Here is a 19,598-nt window from a genome sequence, read left to right on the forward strand (position 1 = left end):
CAGCCGACAGTGCAATGCGCATGCGCCCGACATCCGACAGCGACACACGACGTATTGTAGAACAGGTCTTAAAAATTGAATCTACATTTCATGATGTTGCTGCAATGTTCGCAATGTTGCAATTCAACGTACCAATACAGGGCACATTAATAGGGACCAGCTTAAAATCTTGCGGTACGTATTACTGGATTCACATAAATTCCTCATATATTTCGAAAAATATTTAAAATACTTTAAAAAATAAAATGTTATCTTCGGTATCGTATACATTAATAATTTAACTTAACAAAAAAATATTTTTTCTTATTTATTCGTGCTAGTTTTCTTTATGACTTATCGAAATACAAAAGCACACTAATAGGGACAGACACAGTAATTGGGACAGTTACCCTATGTTCGACATTGGCAGTGTTTCGGTACGCATCCGACTATGCTCGCCAGCGTCTGCCCTCTAGTGTTAAAAATTCTAGCCGTACATTCTGAGCAGTCGATGACGATGATGTTAACATAATGACGATGTTTCTTACAATAACGACAAAATTCACAGATTCAGACATTTGCGTCGCAATATTTCCGCTTGTAGGACACGTAGAAAAAAAAAGCACTTTTATTATACAATCCGAGTGGTAGCTCAATTGAGCGTATAAAGCTTAATCAGTTCAGCCGTTGTTGAAATTCGATAATCTCAGTCTGTTTTAACTGATTTAACTCGCCAGATCGCGTAAAGGAACACGGCAGTATCTCGCGTTATGACGCTGCGCTTGTCTTAGCGCCGACACATTACCGTGTCTCCAGATTTTTTTGGGAAAGAATTATATTTACTAATACTTACCCATACAGCGTACTAATGTTGAATCAATATCTCAGAAACGTTGAATTGCAACATTGCGAACATAGCAGCAACATCGCGAAATGTAGATTCAATGCTGAAGAGACGTTACAGAAACGTCTAATGTCCGTTGAATTGCAACGTCTGCGAAATGTAAAAATATTTTTCGCATATTATTTAATTCAGTTTTATTATTAACCCTTTCAATACCAACACCGACTTTAGTCGGTATTAACATAACAAACGATATCGATAGCGCCCACTATAGACAGTGTTCAGTACTGTACACTAATTTCGCAGTGATGCAATATAACACAAAACAATGGCCTTTGCTTCAATTAATGTCTTTCACTAATGTCACTCTATCTTTAAAGTGGGCACTTGTGGCGGAGTCTCCGATATAGAGAAAGCTTACTTACGGACGCGTACCCGGTAAGGAAAGGGTTAAAAAAGAATTATTGATTAACATTATATTCCGGAACACATACGACGAAATTAGAATTGAAAAAAAAACGCTTTCCTCTCATTAAGATATTAATTTCCTTATTTTCCTAAGCAGACGCCCATATTATCTTATACTTCACCCAACGGTGCTGAACCTCTGCAATCGTACAGGAATTATTGCTTCGATGATCCACGAACACTGAATGTTAGTGGATGTATAATTGTGACATATAGATATGTAGAAAGACACGAATCGACTTCGCGCATTAGATTATTAATGTCGTTCAACGTTGCAGCAGCATTAACAATCAACGTGGAAAAATTAACAGCATTGATAAAGTATGGTCGAAGACTTTAATCAAACACCCCGAAGAGATGTATCCGATCGTACGTACCTCCACGAGGTACATCTTACATAATAGGCCTGTTCTTTTTGACTGAACTTTTGCACCAGTTCATCTTTCTTCCTTTTCTCTCCAGGAGGAAAAAAGAGGAAGAAAGATGAACTGGTGCAAAAGTTCAGCCAAAAAGAACAGGCCTAATGTTAACACCAGCGGTACTGAAACCTTCAAGTCTCATAATTCAGGAAGATCTCAACTAAAAAGGATTTATAATCAGTGTTTTGAGAACATCTTGTAGTGAACTATAAGAATATGCAATAAAAGATATGAGTTCTCATTTAAAAAATTTAAATCGACCTTGACCTTCACGATGCCACCCACAATCGCATATGCCCCTGTAATGCATTATTTCAGAGTTCGACACGATTTACACTTCTGATTTTTTGTTCGGCCCTGCCTTCCGCTATTCCCCTCACCTCATCAACCGCGCGCAGTCCAAATGCCGCTCGACGTTTAGAAGCGTATAATGCTCGTAAACATGAGGTCCACCCGCTTTGGGCGCTCACGCTGTAAACTTCATTCTATCTTTTTTTCGCTCATTACATAACTAATTGTAAGATAGAATGAATCAACGCGTAAGCGCTCAATCTTATCTCATGTCTACGAGCGTTATACGCTTCTAAGCGTCGAGCGGCATTTGGACTGTGCGCGGATGATGAAGTGAGGGGAGTAGCGAAAGGCGATGTCAAGTCGAAAATCGGCCGCGAAGTGCAAATCGTGCCGAACCCTGCATTACTTGATTCCCAACAATTTTTATCTGAAAAATTTTTCCACCTTCCTCGTTTTTAAACGGGGTGTACGCGTAGTCTGAAACATCCGGTATATATGTATATATAGTCGTTGATTAATTTATGTTTCATTAAGTCAAGAAAACATCGAAATCTATCTACAAGAAATAGATAGGTAGTACAGTTTAGAAAAAATACGTCGTGTAAGTTTCAGGAATAGAAGTTGAGAATTACATGCACTCAGATGATCAGTAAAATGTATATATTGAACAACATTCCTTTTTAGCATGCTTTTCAGCTTGTGTCCGGTGTAATTATTTATGTTCTGATAAAAAAAATGTAAAATAATGCATTTTAATTCTAAGTTGATAATTAAGACGTATTGATCTCATACATGAGATACGTTGAGATTCACTTGAAATCACAACTAGTATTCTTAACTCTTATCCCTTAGCAATATGTTAGAATTATTACAATATATAAATCATAAAAAAGATTTATGGTTAATGAAAATTATCTTAACTTTGATATGTAAATTGTTAAACAATAATTGTGTATCATTGTAACACGTTTTTTTCGTTTAATGCATGGTATTAATATGATAACTGTTGTATATGGATTGAAGTGACATTACATTTGCTGCTTTAAAAATAACGACACTTTTTAAGATAGAAATCAATTTTTTAGATCAAATCTTTATTCAAAATACATCTCTTTCACAGCGATATAGAGATTTACACGATTAAACATATGTATCTCAAATGACTTTCCTATATCGTATTTTGAAATGATTATTGAGGGGTGTCGGTTACAGTCTTTTGTCTTCAATGACGACTTTCTTTCGTCGATAATTAGTGTGTCCGATGAATACACCTGAGGCGTCGAGAGGCTTGCCGCTCGGTGCAATTGATCTGTAGATCCAGGTCAAAGACATAGAGAATGGACTGCACGATCCGTGTGTCAAAATGGGTATCGATAGGGATGATAGAGAGGGACCGTGACAGGTACTATTAGTCAATAGTAACTTAATTGGTCAACTATAATTTATGGTACTGGCTCCAAATCATATTTTTTCGTAAGGGAATGATTCAAATGTCATGATATTATAATATGGAACTTACATATATTCGACAAAAAGTTTTTTCTATTTTAAAAAAGTATCATTATTTTTTTAAGCAGAGTGTATATATGTAGTATTCATGTTTAGGTAGCGCTTTATGATATATGATTGTGCAATACTGTGAGTGAACTCACGTGATAAAGGGAGATCATAACATGCCGGATCGTCTGGAAGCTTCATGAAGGGGGCTCAGATGGCCACGAATACAAAGCACAGAGAGAGAGGAAGCATGGCAGTAGAGACCCCAGTCAGTGTTGGTGACAATGGAGCTGATGCTGCACCTGCGACATCATACAATCATTCACCCACGCAATTCTACCATTCTATCATTTTGTACATACATCTACGTTTACTACTACTTACCTAGGAAAAATTATGTTCTCTTATTAGCCTCGAAATGCTATACTTTAATATTAAACCGTTTATCTCGTATTCAGAACCCCGGCGTATCTCGTATTCAGAAGCGTACAAAAATCACGATTAAAACTATTTTGTTGCTTATATATGCTATAGATATACCAATAAGTATTAGGTAGATTCAAAAATTATAAATCGCATAATGTTCTTTTTTTATCAAATAAAATAACTGGACCCAATATGGGCGTATACTCAAAACGCCTTGTTTGTAGTTACACGATTCAACAAATATCAATAGTAGCTCGTACGAGTTGTCCGAGCATTGCATCAGTTTATTGCTCTAAATCTGTTCATTCTATTATCATCAATAAAGTAATGCTGAATGTCGTGATCGAAATGTAATATTTCGTAGGTTTTAAATATTAAGTAATTCCTATATATATAGGTACCAAAAGATAGTCATTAATTTCAGTACTTCACGTTATTGTAACTCTGCATTTAAACTTTACAACACTATGGCCGGTATTCATAGTCTTATTTCAAAATCGTCTTAGGCTGCTTTTCTTTTAGGAAACACAGTTGACACACTTGACACAAATCGACACCAGTGATGCGAATTCCGGGCCGCTTGCAGCACGATTACTAGCATGAAGAGGGCATAAGAAGGTACATACACTACGATAAGTTCATATCCGTGTACACTTGCGCATGCGTTATGTGTCCGTCTATGCTCTCTTCATGCTAGTAACTGTGCTGCAAACAGCCTAGAATTCGCATTACTGATCGACACACGTCGCTTTCCATTTAAAATTTTGTTCAAACTCAATCGACACACTTCGCCTCTGCTCGGGAGGAGAGTCAGAGTGTGTTTCGAGTCTGTTCAAGTGTCAGTTTGATAAATTAATATTAGAATATTAGATAATTGATATTAGAACGCACCCGCAAACTAATTTCTATCATTTTTTTTAATTAGTTGTTAAAAAGAAAATAACTTGACCTTAGTGTTTACCGTATCTAGATAAATGGTATTGCAAAAACTCTCTATTGCGTTCTTTTCGCAGCTTTATTTTCCTAACTAAACGGTAAAAAATTATGACGTTTTTTTACAATATTCGTTTCATGTTCCTTCATTGCGTATTCATTTTTTGTAACAATCCTAAGAATGGTATGGATACTATAATTAAAAATCTGATGTTAACTTGAGTTGCGTATATGCTTTACATGGTAAAAAAACTACATATTTTTATTGCAATTATCTCAAAAACTAGACGGTCAATATGTTTCTAATTACACACAAACATAGAAAGCACTTCCTTACTTGTATATCAAATTTTGGCACATTCGTAAGAAAATCATTTTATACTTATACTACCTTAGATCATATTAGGTACAAGATTTAGGTACGTACCTAGTACGCGCGGATGCCACTTTTTTTTAATTTTTACTGCATTTATACATATAAATACTTGAAATTGTCTAATATTTTTTATTAACATTCAGAAATGTTCCTTCTTTTGAATGTGGCCACTAATTTTTAATTTTGAATTTAGCAAAAAATTAGGTTAAAAAATGAAAACGTCGCAAACTTAATAGCAAAACTTATAATATGGCATACAGGGTCCGGTTACTTTATTTGATATTTTCTTTGGATAATTCTAGAATAAATGGCGCGTAATAACAAATAACTTCCTACTGTTTTATCAATATAATTTTCAACATCATTCTTTATACATATGTGGCTCTATCCGCGTAGTATACGAGATACGAATTTAATATACATTTTTTAATAGTTGTCTTAACTTACATAGTTCAATATATATTTTTTGATATTTCAAAATATTCTTATCGTTGTATACCTCTATAACCTTCTCTGCAATCACAAATGTTGACAACAGAATATGTTTAACGATTTGATGCAAATAGGAAATATACTTTATTATTGCTAGTATTGTTAGCAAACTTCCACCAAATACGCTCCTAGATAGTAGCCAAATCCTATCGAAAATAAATCTTTTAAAATATGGCTACAAATTTTGAAAACAAAAGACGCCAAATTTGATGCAAATTTTGTTGTACTCAAAGCTGTCAGCAAATTGGTGACAAGTAACAAGGAACAAAATTTACTGATATGAGACCAAATTATCGACAAGAGCCAAGCAACTCACAGGTAATTTAACAGCAAGTTGACGACAAAAACTGAGCAAACCTTGCTGATCTAACTTTACGGCAAATTGTCGAAAAAAATTAAGCAAGATCTGTCATTGTCATACGCGATCCCGCCACAAGATGTGAATTCGCTTCTCCTAAAAAGAAAACGCCCAGTGCTATAAGAAGACGTATGCAAATCAAATTTGGCGAGTCCCCTGGAGATTCCCAAACTCTTTCGAATGGGACCTCCGAATTTTTTTTTGACTAATTTATAACTTTGTAGTATGTATTTTAGAATGAATCAATAATTATTGATTAACATCATATTCTAAAATACACACGATAATATTTCAGCAATAAAATTGAATTGTTTGTATTTGGCATTATTCTGTTGGCATATCTGACTATAGATCTGGACTGTATTTGGCGCTATATTGTCAACATATTTGACTACAGATTTGGTCTGCATTTGGTGTAGATCTGTCATCATATTGCTATTAACAAATTTATTTTGATACTGGTTTCAATTTGATTTCAAAATATGTTCTTCACATATGGTTTACGTATATGGAGATGCCTTTCCGAGTCAAACACTGGTAGTTCGTGTGTAAATGAATTTAATCGTTAATTTCGTTACCAAACGTTTCGATCCTCGCTTCGGATCCTTATCAATGTATACAATTCGACAAGAACAATGATATGTTGTCGAATTGTATACATTGATATGGACCCGAAGCGAGGATCGAAACGTTTGGTAACGAAATTAACGAAATTCATTTACACACGAACTACCAGTGTTTGACTCGGAAAGGCATCTTCATATACATAGATTTATTCAACTGAGTCTAATTATACTATCTATATATATTTTCATATGGTTTACATTGCATGTCTTATTGTGGACACAGTAGGCTCTGGTTTTTGCACTTAATTCCATTGGAATTTAATGTCAATTTGGCAACGATTTGGGAACAAAATGTTTACTGGGTATATATATATGTGTGTGTGTGTATGTGTGTGTGTGTATATAGGATGTCTCAAAAATAGGTTAGGTACCGCATTGGAGACGTAGAGGAGGTCAAGGGGAACAAAAAAATCTTATACTATTTTGAGACATTCGCTGTAGTTTTCGAATTAAAAAATAAAATATCTAAACCAATGTGCGGTGAAGCGCGCGAATTCATAGCACGGTTCATCGCGCCTCACTCGACAGTGTGCAGCAAAGACATAAAGAATGGACTGCACGATCCGTATCTAAGTAGGGTATCAAATGTGGTCGACAATAATGAGAGAGAGAGGGACCGTGGGAGACGGCCAATCTCCCTCTCATTTTTCAAATGGAATAAGACTTTTTTGTTTCCCTTGATCCGTTCTATGCCCTCAATGCGGCACCTACTCTATTTTTGAGACATCCTGTGCGCGCGCGCGCATGCGCGCGCGTGTATGTGTGTGTGTTACGCTCGCTCACTTTACACTTGTGCAATTGTGTGACAAACTCGTGCGCGCCTCGCGAAAATGAAACATACATTTTTTTTAAACAAGAATGAGAACGTTTTTTATTTAACGTGTCAAATGTCGAAACTCACAACAACACAACCATCGTTAAGGAGAGGATCCTCTCTTGTCTTCCGGGTGTACAGTAACAGGCTACGAGAGCTACTTCTTCGCAAAACTGTACGGCAACAATAGCTAGTGGCAAAAGCCTTCAGCGCAACACTGCACTCCTTTTTTAGGTTGTCGTCCCGACAACCAATGTACCCAGTCCCAAAAGAATTGGGTGATAGCTTCTTGCCTTATTTTGGACAATCTACATTGATTACCGGGTAATTCTCTTCCTCAGTCTTGAGACCCACTTTTAAACTGAGCACTTCTTGACTTTGAATGCTTGTTTCTTGGTTCTTCAGGTAAGGGGGAATAGAATCAGTATTCGTAGAATAGAAAATTATAAGTTTTAAGTGTTATTATACAAAACAATGTATTCTTTACTTTTTTCTTAATGTAAATAGAATAACTGCAGTAGAATTGTATTCGTTACGATAAATATTCTATCGAGAAAATAGATCAGATAGATTATGATGCCATTTTTCGAGAATACATATAATATTCAACCGTTTTCCATCAGCTTTTTTAAGCAGAGAATTGTCCATTTCTTATAATATCTATTAAATAAATATATTTTTCATTATATCTAAATAATTACGCGCGCTGGTTATAACACGAATAGACAATAAGTAACACATTCATAAATTAAAGAAATAATGTAGCATGCAACACAGAAAACTCGTAATCCATAGGTCTCTGGTACAATTCCACTAATATATTTTTAAAATTAATTTAAATGTCTAATTTCAGATAAGATCACCATACACTTATATAAACACTTTATTTAGAATAGTTCCACGATTCAAATATCGCCCAATCAAGGCGAGGCAGTCTTTTGAAACAACCAATCCTTCTCTGACCATTCACAGTCATCAGTTCAGTTCCTTTTCGTTAGAAGCTCAGTGCTTTGTTCATTATCAATCTGATTCTTTTAGTTCCCTTACGCACGTAAGTGAACGAACAGAAAATTAATACATAAAGGAAAGTATTATTTCTAAATTTGAAACTTAAAGTTTCAATATTTTATCCAGGTTCCGAATGCAATCGTCAGTGATCTCTACACAATAACTATGAACTATCCCAAGAAATTTTCTCCCGATAAAAGTTGTCAGCTTACCAAATAAATGCCATTGTTCCTATGACTATTAAATTTTCGAATACAATGAATTAAGTCGTTTATCTACCTAACCTCATAATGTTTTCTCCCAGTTACTCTAGAGTTTAGAAGTTGCCCCAAACCCCTTTTAAATTAAATGGTCTTTTAGATTAAATGGTCTTTTTGTTCTGGTTTATATAACTTATAGAGTTAAAGTATATAGTTTTAATAGTAAATTTTCATCTGAAGGCTCCTGATTACTCAGCCAGCGACATCAGACAGCGGCCTGACGAAACCGGTAGTTACACATGTAAGCACGAGCCCATGTATACTGCAATGCATTAATTCGCTGGGTCATAGTAGCATGTATCTTTGAAATTAAGCCGTTTTCGACAAATCGCCATATGAAGTTTTAGTCTTAAATTTGTGTGAGCAATCACCTCTTAAAATCTTTAGCATACTTAAGGTACACCCTGTATATTGGTTGTGTAAATATACCGATAAAATTCTTTCTTATTTCAAAACGATTAAATTATGTAACATTTCAACTCTAAATATCTCAAAAACTGTGAAACTTCGACATCTAATTGTAAAGCAAAGTTATTCAGACGACATATGTCAAGGCCAAAGTCATCAACGCCGTATCCTTTAATCCAAATATTTATCAAACGCTGCAGCCGCTCCTTCAAGTGATGCGTTATGTTCTCGCAGCAGCGAGGTACCTCCGCCTCTTGGTGTTGCTGTTGCTGTCGCTCGTGTTGAGTTGTCGGAACTTCTTAGAAATAGCCTGTAGCGTCACCGTCTCGCGTAGAAGCTTCAGGGCATCGACAAGTCGCCTCTTCCTCTTTTATACGAGAGAACTCCTCGTATAAAAGTGATCGATGTCGTCGAACGTATAAATTCTCTTCCGAAGGTCGACGTTCGGACACGCTCCCAAAATGTTACACTCACGGCACGCTCGCTCACTTAATTTATACTCGTGCAACAAACTCGCTCACATCTCGCGGAAATAAAAGACACATTTTCCGAACACGGACATGAACGTTTTTTACTGAACGTATCAAAATATCAAAACTATGAATCATAGCAACGCAACCGTTGCTAGGGAGAGGATCCTCTCTTGTTCTTCACGGAGGGAAATCCATTACAATTTCAGCACGGACAGCCGGTACTACTGTCGCGTTGTATTCTTCAATGCTAATAGCGCCACGTTCGATCGATTTATGCACGAAATTATGCAAACATGAGGAGTATATATCAAAAATGAGAATGAGATACTCGCATTGGTCGCACCAGCTTTTTACAATAGCTGCACGAGTGCAGTATACATAAAGCACCCCCCTCTGCGGCAGAGATTTGCTCCCATACAGCACAGAACGTTGAAGAAATATTATTGAGATGTTGAATGTTGAAGTGTCAATAGCTACGTTCAGCAGAGAAAGCCCCCTGCAGTTGTAAAATTCTTCAATATGATTGATTTATATATTTAGATTCATAAGGAACCAAAAGCAAGAACCAATCGTTGAAAAATTTTACAACAATTGCAAAGCTGCTTTCTCTGCTAAACGCAGCAATGTTTTATCAATGTTGCATCTATATTGATTCTTCTACATTGATTGTTAATGTTGCTGCAACGTTAAAATAATATTGAACAAATTATATATCTATTTTAATAAAATCTATTTTATTTTACAAAAAATGAGCAAAAATAGAACGTCATGTAAATAGAAAATTTAAGTCATTTAAATTGATTTTTTAACGAAACTCATTTCTAAACGATATATATGTTTACGCGGGAATTGGCCGCGCGTGCAGAATGCTGTATTATTTGTGTTTGACCAGTCTGATGCGCAACGTATCGACTCGTGATCTTTCTATATAGCTATGTCACAGTTATACATCTACTAACATTCAATGTTCGTAAATCATCGAAGTATAGCAGTTCCCGTACGATTGCAGAGGTTCAACACCATTGGATGGGGCATAAGATTGGATGAATGACTGCTTAGAAAAATAAGGAAATTAATTCTCAAATGAGGAGGAAAGCGGTTTTTTCAATTATAATTTTGTCGTGTGTATTCCGAAATATGATCCCTGATAACAAAGCCTGCTGAGACAGATTTTGAGCAGAGCCTGCTACCAATTTTTAATTACAGAAAGGCAACACAGAGTTTGTACTATCAGACATTGTCAGTAAACTGCTGTCAAAAATATGACAAAGCCTGCTGACATGCTATGCCAGCAAATTGATGACAGAAACCGAACAGTCTGCTGCATAACCTGACAGCAGATTGCGAGCAGAAACCGAACAGAGCCTGCTGACATAATTTGACGGCAAATTGGGAGCAAAAACCGAGCAAGATCTGTCATTTTCATATATAGCATTGCCATGAGATAGATTTGCTTCTCGTAAGAAGAAATCGCCCAGGAATCCTATAAGAATTAGCGAATGTAAATCGAATAAGCAAATCTCCTAAAGATTCCAAAGCTCTTTCGGAGTGTGCTTTCTGAATCTCCAAATATTTTTTTTACTATTTTATAACTTTCTCATGTGTATTTTTTTGAAATGTGAAGCTAATCAATAATATTTTAGCAATAAAACTGTATTGGTTGTTTCCAATTTTTACACCAGTATACATAAATATATAATTATGTATAATTATATATAACCGTATATATGTATATGTATGCAAAATTTCTCATAAGAAATCAGGTCGATTTAAATGAAAATGACAGATCTTGCTCGGTTTTTGCTACCAATTTAGCGTCAGGTTATATCAGAAGGCTTTGCTTGGTTTTTGTTAGCAATCTGTTGGCAAAACATGCAGGCTTTGTCAACAAATCCATAGTCAAATGCGAACACAGATGGCTATGCTTTTGTAATCAAAATCTGATCGAATTTGCTAACATTTTGTTATTAGGGATGTTAATCAATAATATTTATTTTAATAATAAAACTCAATTAATTAAACAATAAGATTCATATTTTAGACCGTACATGTGAATTAATTAATATGCGAAAAATTTTTTACCGGGGAATTACTAGAGGCATCCAGAAGCACAACCACTCACTGAACGCTCAGTGAGCTCTTGTACCTGTTTGGTCTACATTTTTAGATCTAATGGAATATGCCAATCAGATGCAAGAGCGGTCGTGCTTCTGGATGCTTATACAATGTATGTTGTATATACATTGAATCAATGTTGAATCAATGTTGAACTGCAACGTTTGTGAACCGTTGCAATATAACGAATATTAAACGTTTCTGCAACATCTCTTCAACATTGAATCTACATTTCGCGATGTTACTGCAATGTTCGCAATGTAGCAATTCAACGTTTCAAAACCCGTGCGATTTTGGCATGCGTGTCTTGCTGGTTTTTCTATAAATTATAGAATTCCAAAAAGGGACGTAGCTTATTGTTCATTGATCGCAAGGCGTCCATGCAAAAAGCGCGCGGGTTTCGAGCGAATCTCACACGGCAGTAGGATGCTTTATAATATATACTGCGCTCGTGCGACTATCGTAAAAAGCTGGTGCAAACAATGCAAACATCTCATTCCCATTTTTTATGGATACTCCCTTATGCTATGTTTCCATGATTTCGTACCAGTTTTTCACTGTACTACGCACGTGCCGCCATCATAAAAAAAAAAATAGGAGAGATATTTCATTTGTGCATTTTTGTCGTACAACAAATTTTTCAAGCCTGTTGATTGGCTATCAGCTATGGGATAGAGAGATCCGAGGACCTCTTAGTTCTGTACACATTTATCGTGCGACAAAAACGCACTAATAAAATAGCACCCTAGTGGGACCAGTACATGTATTCATTCTCTTTTTTCATAGAAACTTACCGTGCTATGGTGGCACGATTTCATACATAAACCGATTAAACTATTAACACATCAAAAAATATCACGCGACAGTAGTATCTGCTGTCCATTTCGAAATCATAAACAGATTTTTCTTCTTGTTCCGGATAACGAGCGGCGAGAAATTTTGGTGCACACTGTACCGTGTACGATAGCGAGTGGCGAAAGCCTTCGGTACAACAATATACACAGAATGGTCCATTTTAATTCATCTAGTAGAATTTTTTCTTAAGTTGAAGATAAAAGTTTCAGACGAAAGTTGCTCAATTACAAGGAGGAAAGAAGATATTGATTTTAAGATCTTTTTTAATACCTTTAAGGTCTGGTCAAGGTTACATAAAATTTGTTAAATCTAATTATATACATATTTTTACATGACATGATTTCTTTAATTATTCTGCATATAAAAATATTAAGATAGAGATGCCAAAAAACTAATAGTTCACGGGATACGGTAGTGTCTCGTCGCTAAGACAAGCAAAGCGACATATTATATTTTATACCTTATCCTGGCAAATATTAACATGAAATGTTAATCCTCTACTCGTATTCGTTTCCTATACAGGGTATTCAAAAAAGGTCGGAATCCTGAATTTACTCGGGTGAATGACGTTTTTGAAAGAAATGTTTCAGACGAAAGTTGTAAAGTATAAAAAGATCTATTTACAGATCTTATCAGTTTGATCTTGGGTGGCGTTGCTAAAGTCAGGTCAAGATATTCTAATAAGTATTTCATAATATTTATAATAAATATTTATGATCTGTGTAATCTAAAACCACAAAAATATTTACAAAATATTTAAAATAAATCTTATAAATATTTCTAAATATTTTGTAAATATTGTGTGCTGTCTGGGGAGGTTACAATAAAAAGTGTTACCAATATTTTATGTGTGTACTCATTAGCACAACATTAAACTGCTGGAATAATATCACAAATTAAATTAAATTGACAAGCAAATTTTTAATAATAATTTCGATGTTCAATCCAATATCATATTAAAAGGATATTAATGTACTGAAAAACTTTTAAATAAATAATTGAATAATAATAAAATACTTTTCAACTTTTGTCATCGTTATTTCTTGCATAATTCTACTATTTTGTATGTGACTTATGGTATCCCGGGTATGGAGCACCATGGGTCATTTCTTAAAAAAATATGTATTTATTTTATTCTTAAAAACTTGAATAAACATTTACTAAATATACTTATTAAATTTTAAAATATGCATTATGTTTTAAGTACTAAAAAAAATGATACAAAAATTTTTATATCTAGATGCACTTTTAAAAGTTTTAATTTTTGTGACTTATGGTGCCCCTGTTTTCCCTATACAATTGCATTAAAAACATTTTAGATAACCTTGACCTGACCTTAAAGACATCTTCTTCAGGTCAACCAAAATCACCATTCCCTTTCCCTCTTATAACTGAACAATTTTTGTCTGAAACATTTTTATCTTAAACTTAAGGATTTTGATACCCTATTGGATGGATTAAAATGGACCACTCTGTGCATATGTGTATATATACATATAACATTCTTGATATATTTTATTATTGCCATTATCATTATTATTTATTTTTTAAACGTTGCATAACTTATATTAAATTAAGCTATTTATTCTTAAATGTGAAAGAAAAAGGAGGAGGAGGAGATAATCGTATTTAAGGCTCCTGTTCACTTACTATTACTATTTCAGATTGTGACGTTAGAGGCAAAGAAATTCTTGCAGTGTATAATATAGAAAAACATGTTTTAATAAAATACAATCGATAGAACTGATTTGTAAAATGTACCGAAAACTCTCCTTTTATTTTATTCGTAAATAAATAAATATACATATAACTAAAATAAAAGCTTAGTAATAACTCTCAAATTTGAAAAAAACATTAATAATACAAAGCAAATGAGAGTAAGGCGCGGTAATTGGTGCGCAGATTCAATCATAAAACAATTTGTGACAATTTCTTACATAGATGTATTATTTAAGAAATTATGTTAAAAATCCGAATGTTTCGACCAACATTTGGGGTCATTCTCAGTTCAATCCCTCTTAGGATTTGTATTTTTACAATTCATCATTGGCATGAAACCAAATTGAAGGGATTTAAATTTATATCTGAGTGGTCACTCGATCTATTATGTGAGTTTGCAAGGAAATCTTCATGTGTCTAACCTTTTGTATTTCACTGAGGATGGTCCCAAATGTTAGCCAAAACGTTCGGATTTTTAACATAATTTCTTAAATACACCTATGTAAGAAATTGTCACAAATTGTTTTATGATTGAATCGCACCAATTACTGCGCTCTCATTTGCCTTGTATTGTTAATATGTATAACTGTAAATGAATTCTGCATATTTAAAAATGAAATAAGACATGTTCATAGTCATAACAAATTGTGAAATTAATAATATGTAGAAGTAAATATGATTTAATTTCTCTCCGAAGCAAGAAAGTCGGTTATCAGTATATTTAGTAAATGTATTCTATCGATTGCAGATATTATTTTATTGAGAAATATTTCTATTTAAATATAACACACTTTTAAGAATTTTTATTTTACGTTTTCTCATCTTTATTGTGACGTTACAATCTAAAATTATAGTGGTAAGTGAACGGGTTCCTAATAAAGTGATTAAAAAGTGCGTTGTTTTACTTGATTAATGTAAATTATATATACTTTATTATTATTCATGCTGATTATAAATGAGTATTTGTGCTGTTAATTTGCATCAGGACATAGATGTATAAAAAATTATTAATATTGTTAAAGGATTGTCTTGAAAAGGTATTACGGTACACAGAAACAATACACGTGAAAATCTTTGTAGAATATATCTGTTGAACAATTCACAGGAAATTACACTGAATAATAGAGTAAAATATTGTTTGATACTTATAGAGAGTAGAAAAAGGAAGAGAGACAATATAAGTTGTAATGGAAGCAAAGTAAACTACCGAATCACATCGCTTTTCGAAATATTTGCTTCTTTTACATGTTGCATTCTAATGTTAGCGAAACTTACAGTTTTCCTCGTCCGACGAATCATCAGGTCCACAATTATCAATGTTATTGCACCGTAGCGATTCGTTGATGCAGTATTTACTTTTACTGCATAGAAACTGGTTCTCGCAATCTGTGTTCGTGCTCACTTCAGTCCACACAGCTCGAAAGCCTTGTTGTCCTACTGCTTTATCAGCTGATATAAAACTGCGAATATAACGTGAGAATTTATTAAGCATGGTGGAATTATAGAAGGCGTGTCGTTCCCGTGGATGCGCAGTAGGCTAAAAGTAGTGGGGAGTGGACAACCAATCATGGGGGGCCCATTCGATTAAAATCCAATATGGCTGTGTTTATTTCGAGGCACTGCGTGTTTAGCGTGTTATTATAACAAATCGACCGTGTGATCAATTATCGTGTAAAACTGACTGGATTTTATGTATTTCGCGTGGAAATTGTATCGTTCCTTCCAATGATTTCATGGAAGCAGCAAAAAAATCATGGATACTGAAATTCAATTATTTCACGGAGATTTTTTTAACATGCAGGACAACATTTTTGATACATTAACTGCGAAAGTAGGTCTGAAACTTGAGTATAAATTTCCGACGGAGGTAATCGCATGTTTGGTGCGAACCAGATCGTATATTAGGTTGCGCAATGTAAATATGCAAATAAAAATAAATAATGTAATAAGAAAACAAAGAAAAATAAAAAATATATGCAATCGTATTTCTAATCAATAATATTGTTACAGTTTGTAATATTTTATATTCTAATAGGTTAAAATAAAGATTTCATTGTTATTTTAACTTCTAATACTGTTTTTATTAATAATCTACTGTGAACGTTTGAATTCCACGCGTATAGAATGGGCCCTACGTGATTGATTGACAAAATATATCCCCCCCACTCTCTGCTGCCATTATGCGCAACGACACACCTTTTATAATTTCACCATGTTATTAAGAGTATCTTACTGAAAGTCTCATTGGCCTAGTTTACACCGAGGGTTCGATCCGAGTCAGAATGTAAGAACCGGGGTGATCCCGATTGATCACGGCTCGATTGGACACCACCAATCACAGCGACCGGTGCTTAGGAGCTTTGTAGTCTCAAGCGCTGTGAGTGGCTCGTGTCCAATTGAGCCGTGTCCAACTGGGTGCCACCCGTAAGAACCAACTACAGTTGAGCATTCCCTTGTCATTCGACTGTAACAGGGGAATGCTCGACTGCAGTTGGTTGATTCTTGCATTCTGACCCGGATCGAACCGTCGGTGTAAACTAGGCCATTGTTCATATGAAGCGTAACAAACCTGAGTCGCATATTATGATCTTCCGAAAGATAATCCCATTTAGCATTAGGATCTTTGACACCACAAAGCTCACGAGGAGTAGAAGAATACCACATGCGTAACACGGCTGCAGGACAACCTCGTGCTGAAAATAATTTTTAAAAAATTAATAATGTATTACAGTTTGAGTATTAAGTATATGATATTATTAAAATAAAAACAATAATACAAGTATTAATATGCAAATTAATACACAGAAGTTATGTTAGAGAAATTGTGTTAGAAGTTGTATTAGAAAAGTTATATTAGAAATTATAGCATGACAGAAAAAAGTTTCTCATGTAAAAATTAATCGAAAATGAACAATAAAATTTCTCCGTATAAGAATTTATTTTTAAGAAAATTTATTCCAGAATTAAAAAAACAGCTTTTTATTTTGATCTGTTAACTCATTACAAAATACTACTGAGTTTCAGTAGAGAGGAACCTATATATGTATATATATATATATATATATATATATATATTTTTTTTTTATTATATTAGGTGTTGAACTTAATTCCTGCCGCTCGCTACTAGAGGGTGCTGGCTCCAACGCTGGCGAGTTTCAACGATGAAGTCATATGTCTTTTGTAGTTTAGACATCGCCGAAAGTGATTCAATCCTCATAGGTTAGATTTCTCGACGCCAGAGATTTTCCAATCGATTGAAAATGAATCGCGATAAACTGTTTTTCCGACATGTGCTTCTTCACTACTTCGACCTCAAGAAAACCGCAGCTAAAGCGCATCGCTTATTATCCGAAGTGTATGGTAATGAAACTCTATCGGAAAGAACATGTAGAGTTTGGTTTGAACGCTTCCGAAACGGTGATTTTGATGTGAGAGACAAAGAACATCCAGGACAGCCGAAAAAATTTGAAGATGTCGAGCTGCAAGAATTGCTTGATGAGAATTCAGCTCAAACGCTTTTAAAGTTGTCGAAACAGTTAAATGTTACTCCAAAGGCTCAAAACGCTTGCATGTCATGGGAAAGATCCATAAGGAAGGGAGATGGCTACCACATGAGTTGTCAGAAAATGCCATTTCGAATCGTTTGACTATTGTGACTTCTTTGCTGCATGTCGCGAAAAGCGTGAAGCAGGCACTTCTAGAGCTTAAATGGAAAGTTCTCCCGCATCCAGCGTACTCTCCAGACTTGGCACCGTCGGATTATCATCTTTTCCGATCGATGCAACACACACTTACGGACACACACTTCTCCAATTACAACGAAGTCCAAAAATGGGTGGATGAATGGATTGCCTCGAAAGACACCGCGTTCTACCGTCGTGGAATTGCCCTGTTGCCAGAGAGATAGGAAAAAGTAGTAGAAAATGGAGGAACTTTGATTAAGGTATTTATTCATCTTCCCTTCGAAACAAATCAATTTTGGAGACAAAAAAACGGCAGGAATTAAGTTCAACACCTAATAGTTTCGGAAATATTCTCTTTGAAAGAAAAAAACTAATTTTTTTCGAATAGATGCTTCGCCCTCTAAAGGTGCGTATGAGTACGTATACAAAAATATATATCCCTTATTTTTGTCTATCCCTTTGTTAGCTCATAAAGAACAGCATATTACAAGCTTGTCAAAATCAGAAGACGACAGTTCAATGTATTTCCTTGACAATATTGAAACGCTCAATCTGCTTATAGTTGCACAAGCATATCAAAGTCTTCTAGTAAAATATACAGTTTCAATTTCAAGAAATTCTGACTATTTTCAATTCATGAATACTACCTTAAGAATAATATATATCTATGTTATAATACTAATATTATAAAATTAATTCATAATAAATCCATATATTACCTAATTGATCACCTTCTACGGAGAAGACTTCAAAGTTTAAGAGTATTCGCTGATCCGGTCGAACTCTTATAAACCAGTTGCAACTTTTACTAGCTAAGTTTTTTGCCGGTCCATCATAATTGTTTGGGAAATTTGGACTAGTTATTATACCGTAATTTAGACTACTAATATTTGATCCACAATCTATAGCATAATGATTTAAAAAAATTAATATTACTAATAACAAGAGCGCGTAATTATCTAAAATTAATATTATATTTTCAAATCATAAAGAAATAAAAATCATTTGTAGAATTTTTTTTTTAATAATTAATTTAGAAAAAATATTTCCTAATTTAAAATAAATACCATTTTGTAATTTAAATTACATAATATAAACGGAATGTTTAACTTAGAGGTACGCGTGAAAGACTTTAAATTTAATTCCTTTTTCTTTACTTGTTCTGATAAATATCCTGTTTAGAAAAACCCTCTTAGGGGAACCCTTTCCAATGACCTTGACCTTGACATATGTTGTCAAGATCATGACCATAAATGACTTTAATCAGTGCTCATCCTTTGTTATTAACAAAAAAATTCAAGAAATAATATCCCTTCTCTATCATATAAAATAAAAATTCTCTGCTTTAAAATATATTTTACGATTTTCCACGCGAAGCGAGTTCCATCCCACTTCCTCCCTGCTAAGGGGCGCATGATTTTCCATGCAAAGCGAATTCCAGCCTACCTTCCTCTCTGCCAAGGGGTACACAACTTTCCAAGCGAAGCAAGTTCCTCTCCACCTCCCCTCTGTATAAGAACGCATGACTTTCCATGCAAAGCGAGTTCCATC

At 34.5% G+C, this 19,598-nt stretch overlaps 1 protein-coding gene across 1 annotated transcript in view; it reads right to left on the bottom strand.

Moving 5' to 3' along the window:
• Window positions 1-19,598, bottom strand: part of LOC108763240 (cubilin) — a 45,181-nt gene that overhangs the window by 5,602 nt on the left and 19,981 nt on the right. Inside the window, exons 13-16 of the mRNA XM_018510686.1 lie at window positions 19,193-19,304; window positions 18,767-18,949; window positions 16,934-17,057; window positions 15,640-15,824 (exon numbers count right to left, since the gene is read on the bottom strand). Coding sequence (XP_018366188.1) covers window positions 15,640-15,824; window positions 16,934-17,057; window positions 18,767-18,949; window positions 19,193-19,304 — 604 coding nt within the window. The remainder of the gene's footprint in view (window positions 1-15,639; window positions 15,825-16,933; window positions 17,058-18,766; window positions 18,950-19,192; window positions 19,305-19,598) is intronic.

This window comes from Trachymyrmex cornetzi, unplaced genomic scaffold, assembly GCF_001594075.2.
Source record: "Trachymyrmex cornetzi isolate Tcor2-1 unplaced genomic scaffold, Tcor1.1 scaffold348, whole genome shotgun sequence".
NCBI classification, from domain to species: Eukaryota; Metazoa; Arthropoda; class Insecta; order Hymenoptera; family Formicidae; genus Trachymyrmex; species Trachymyrmex cornetzi.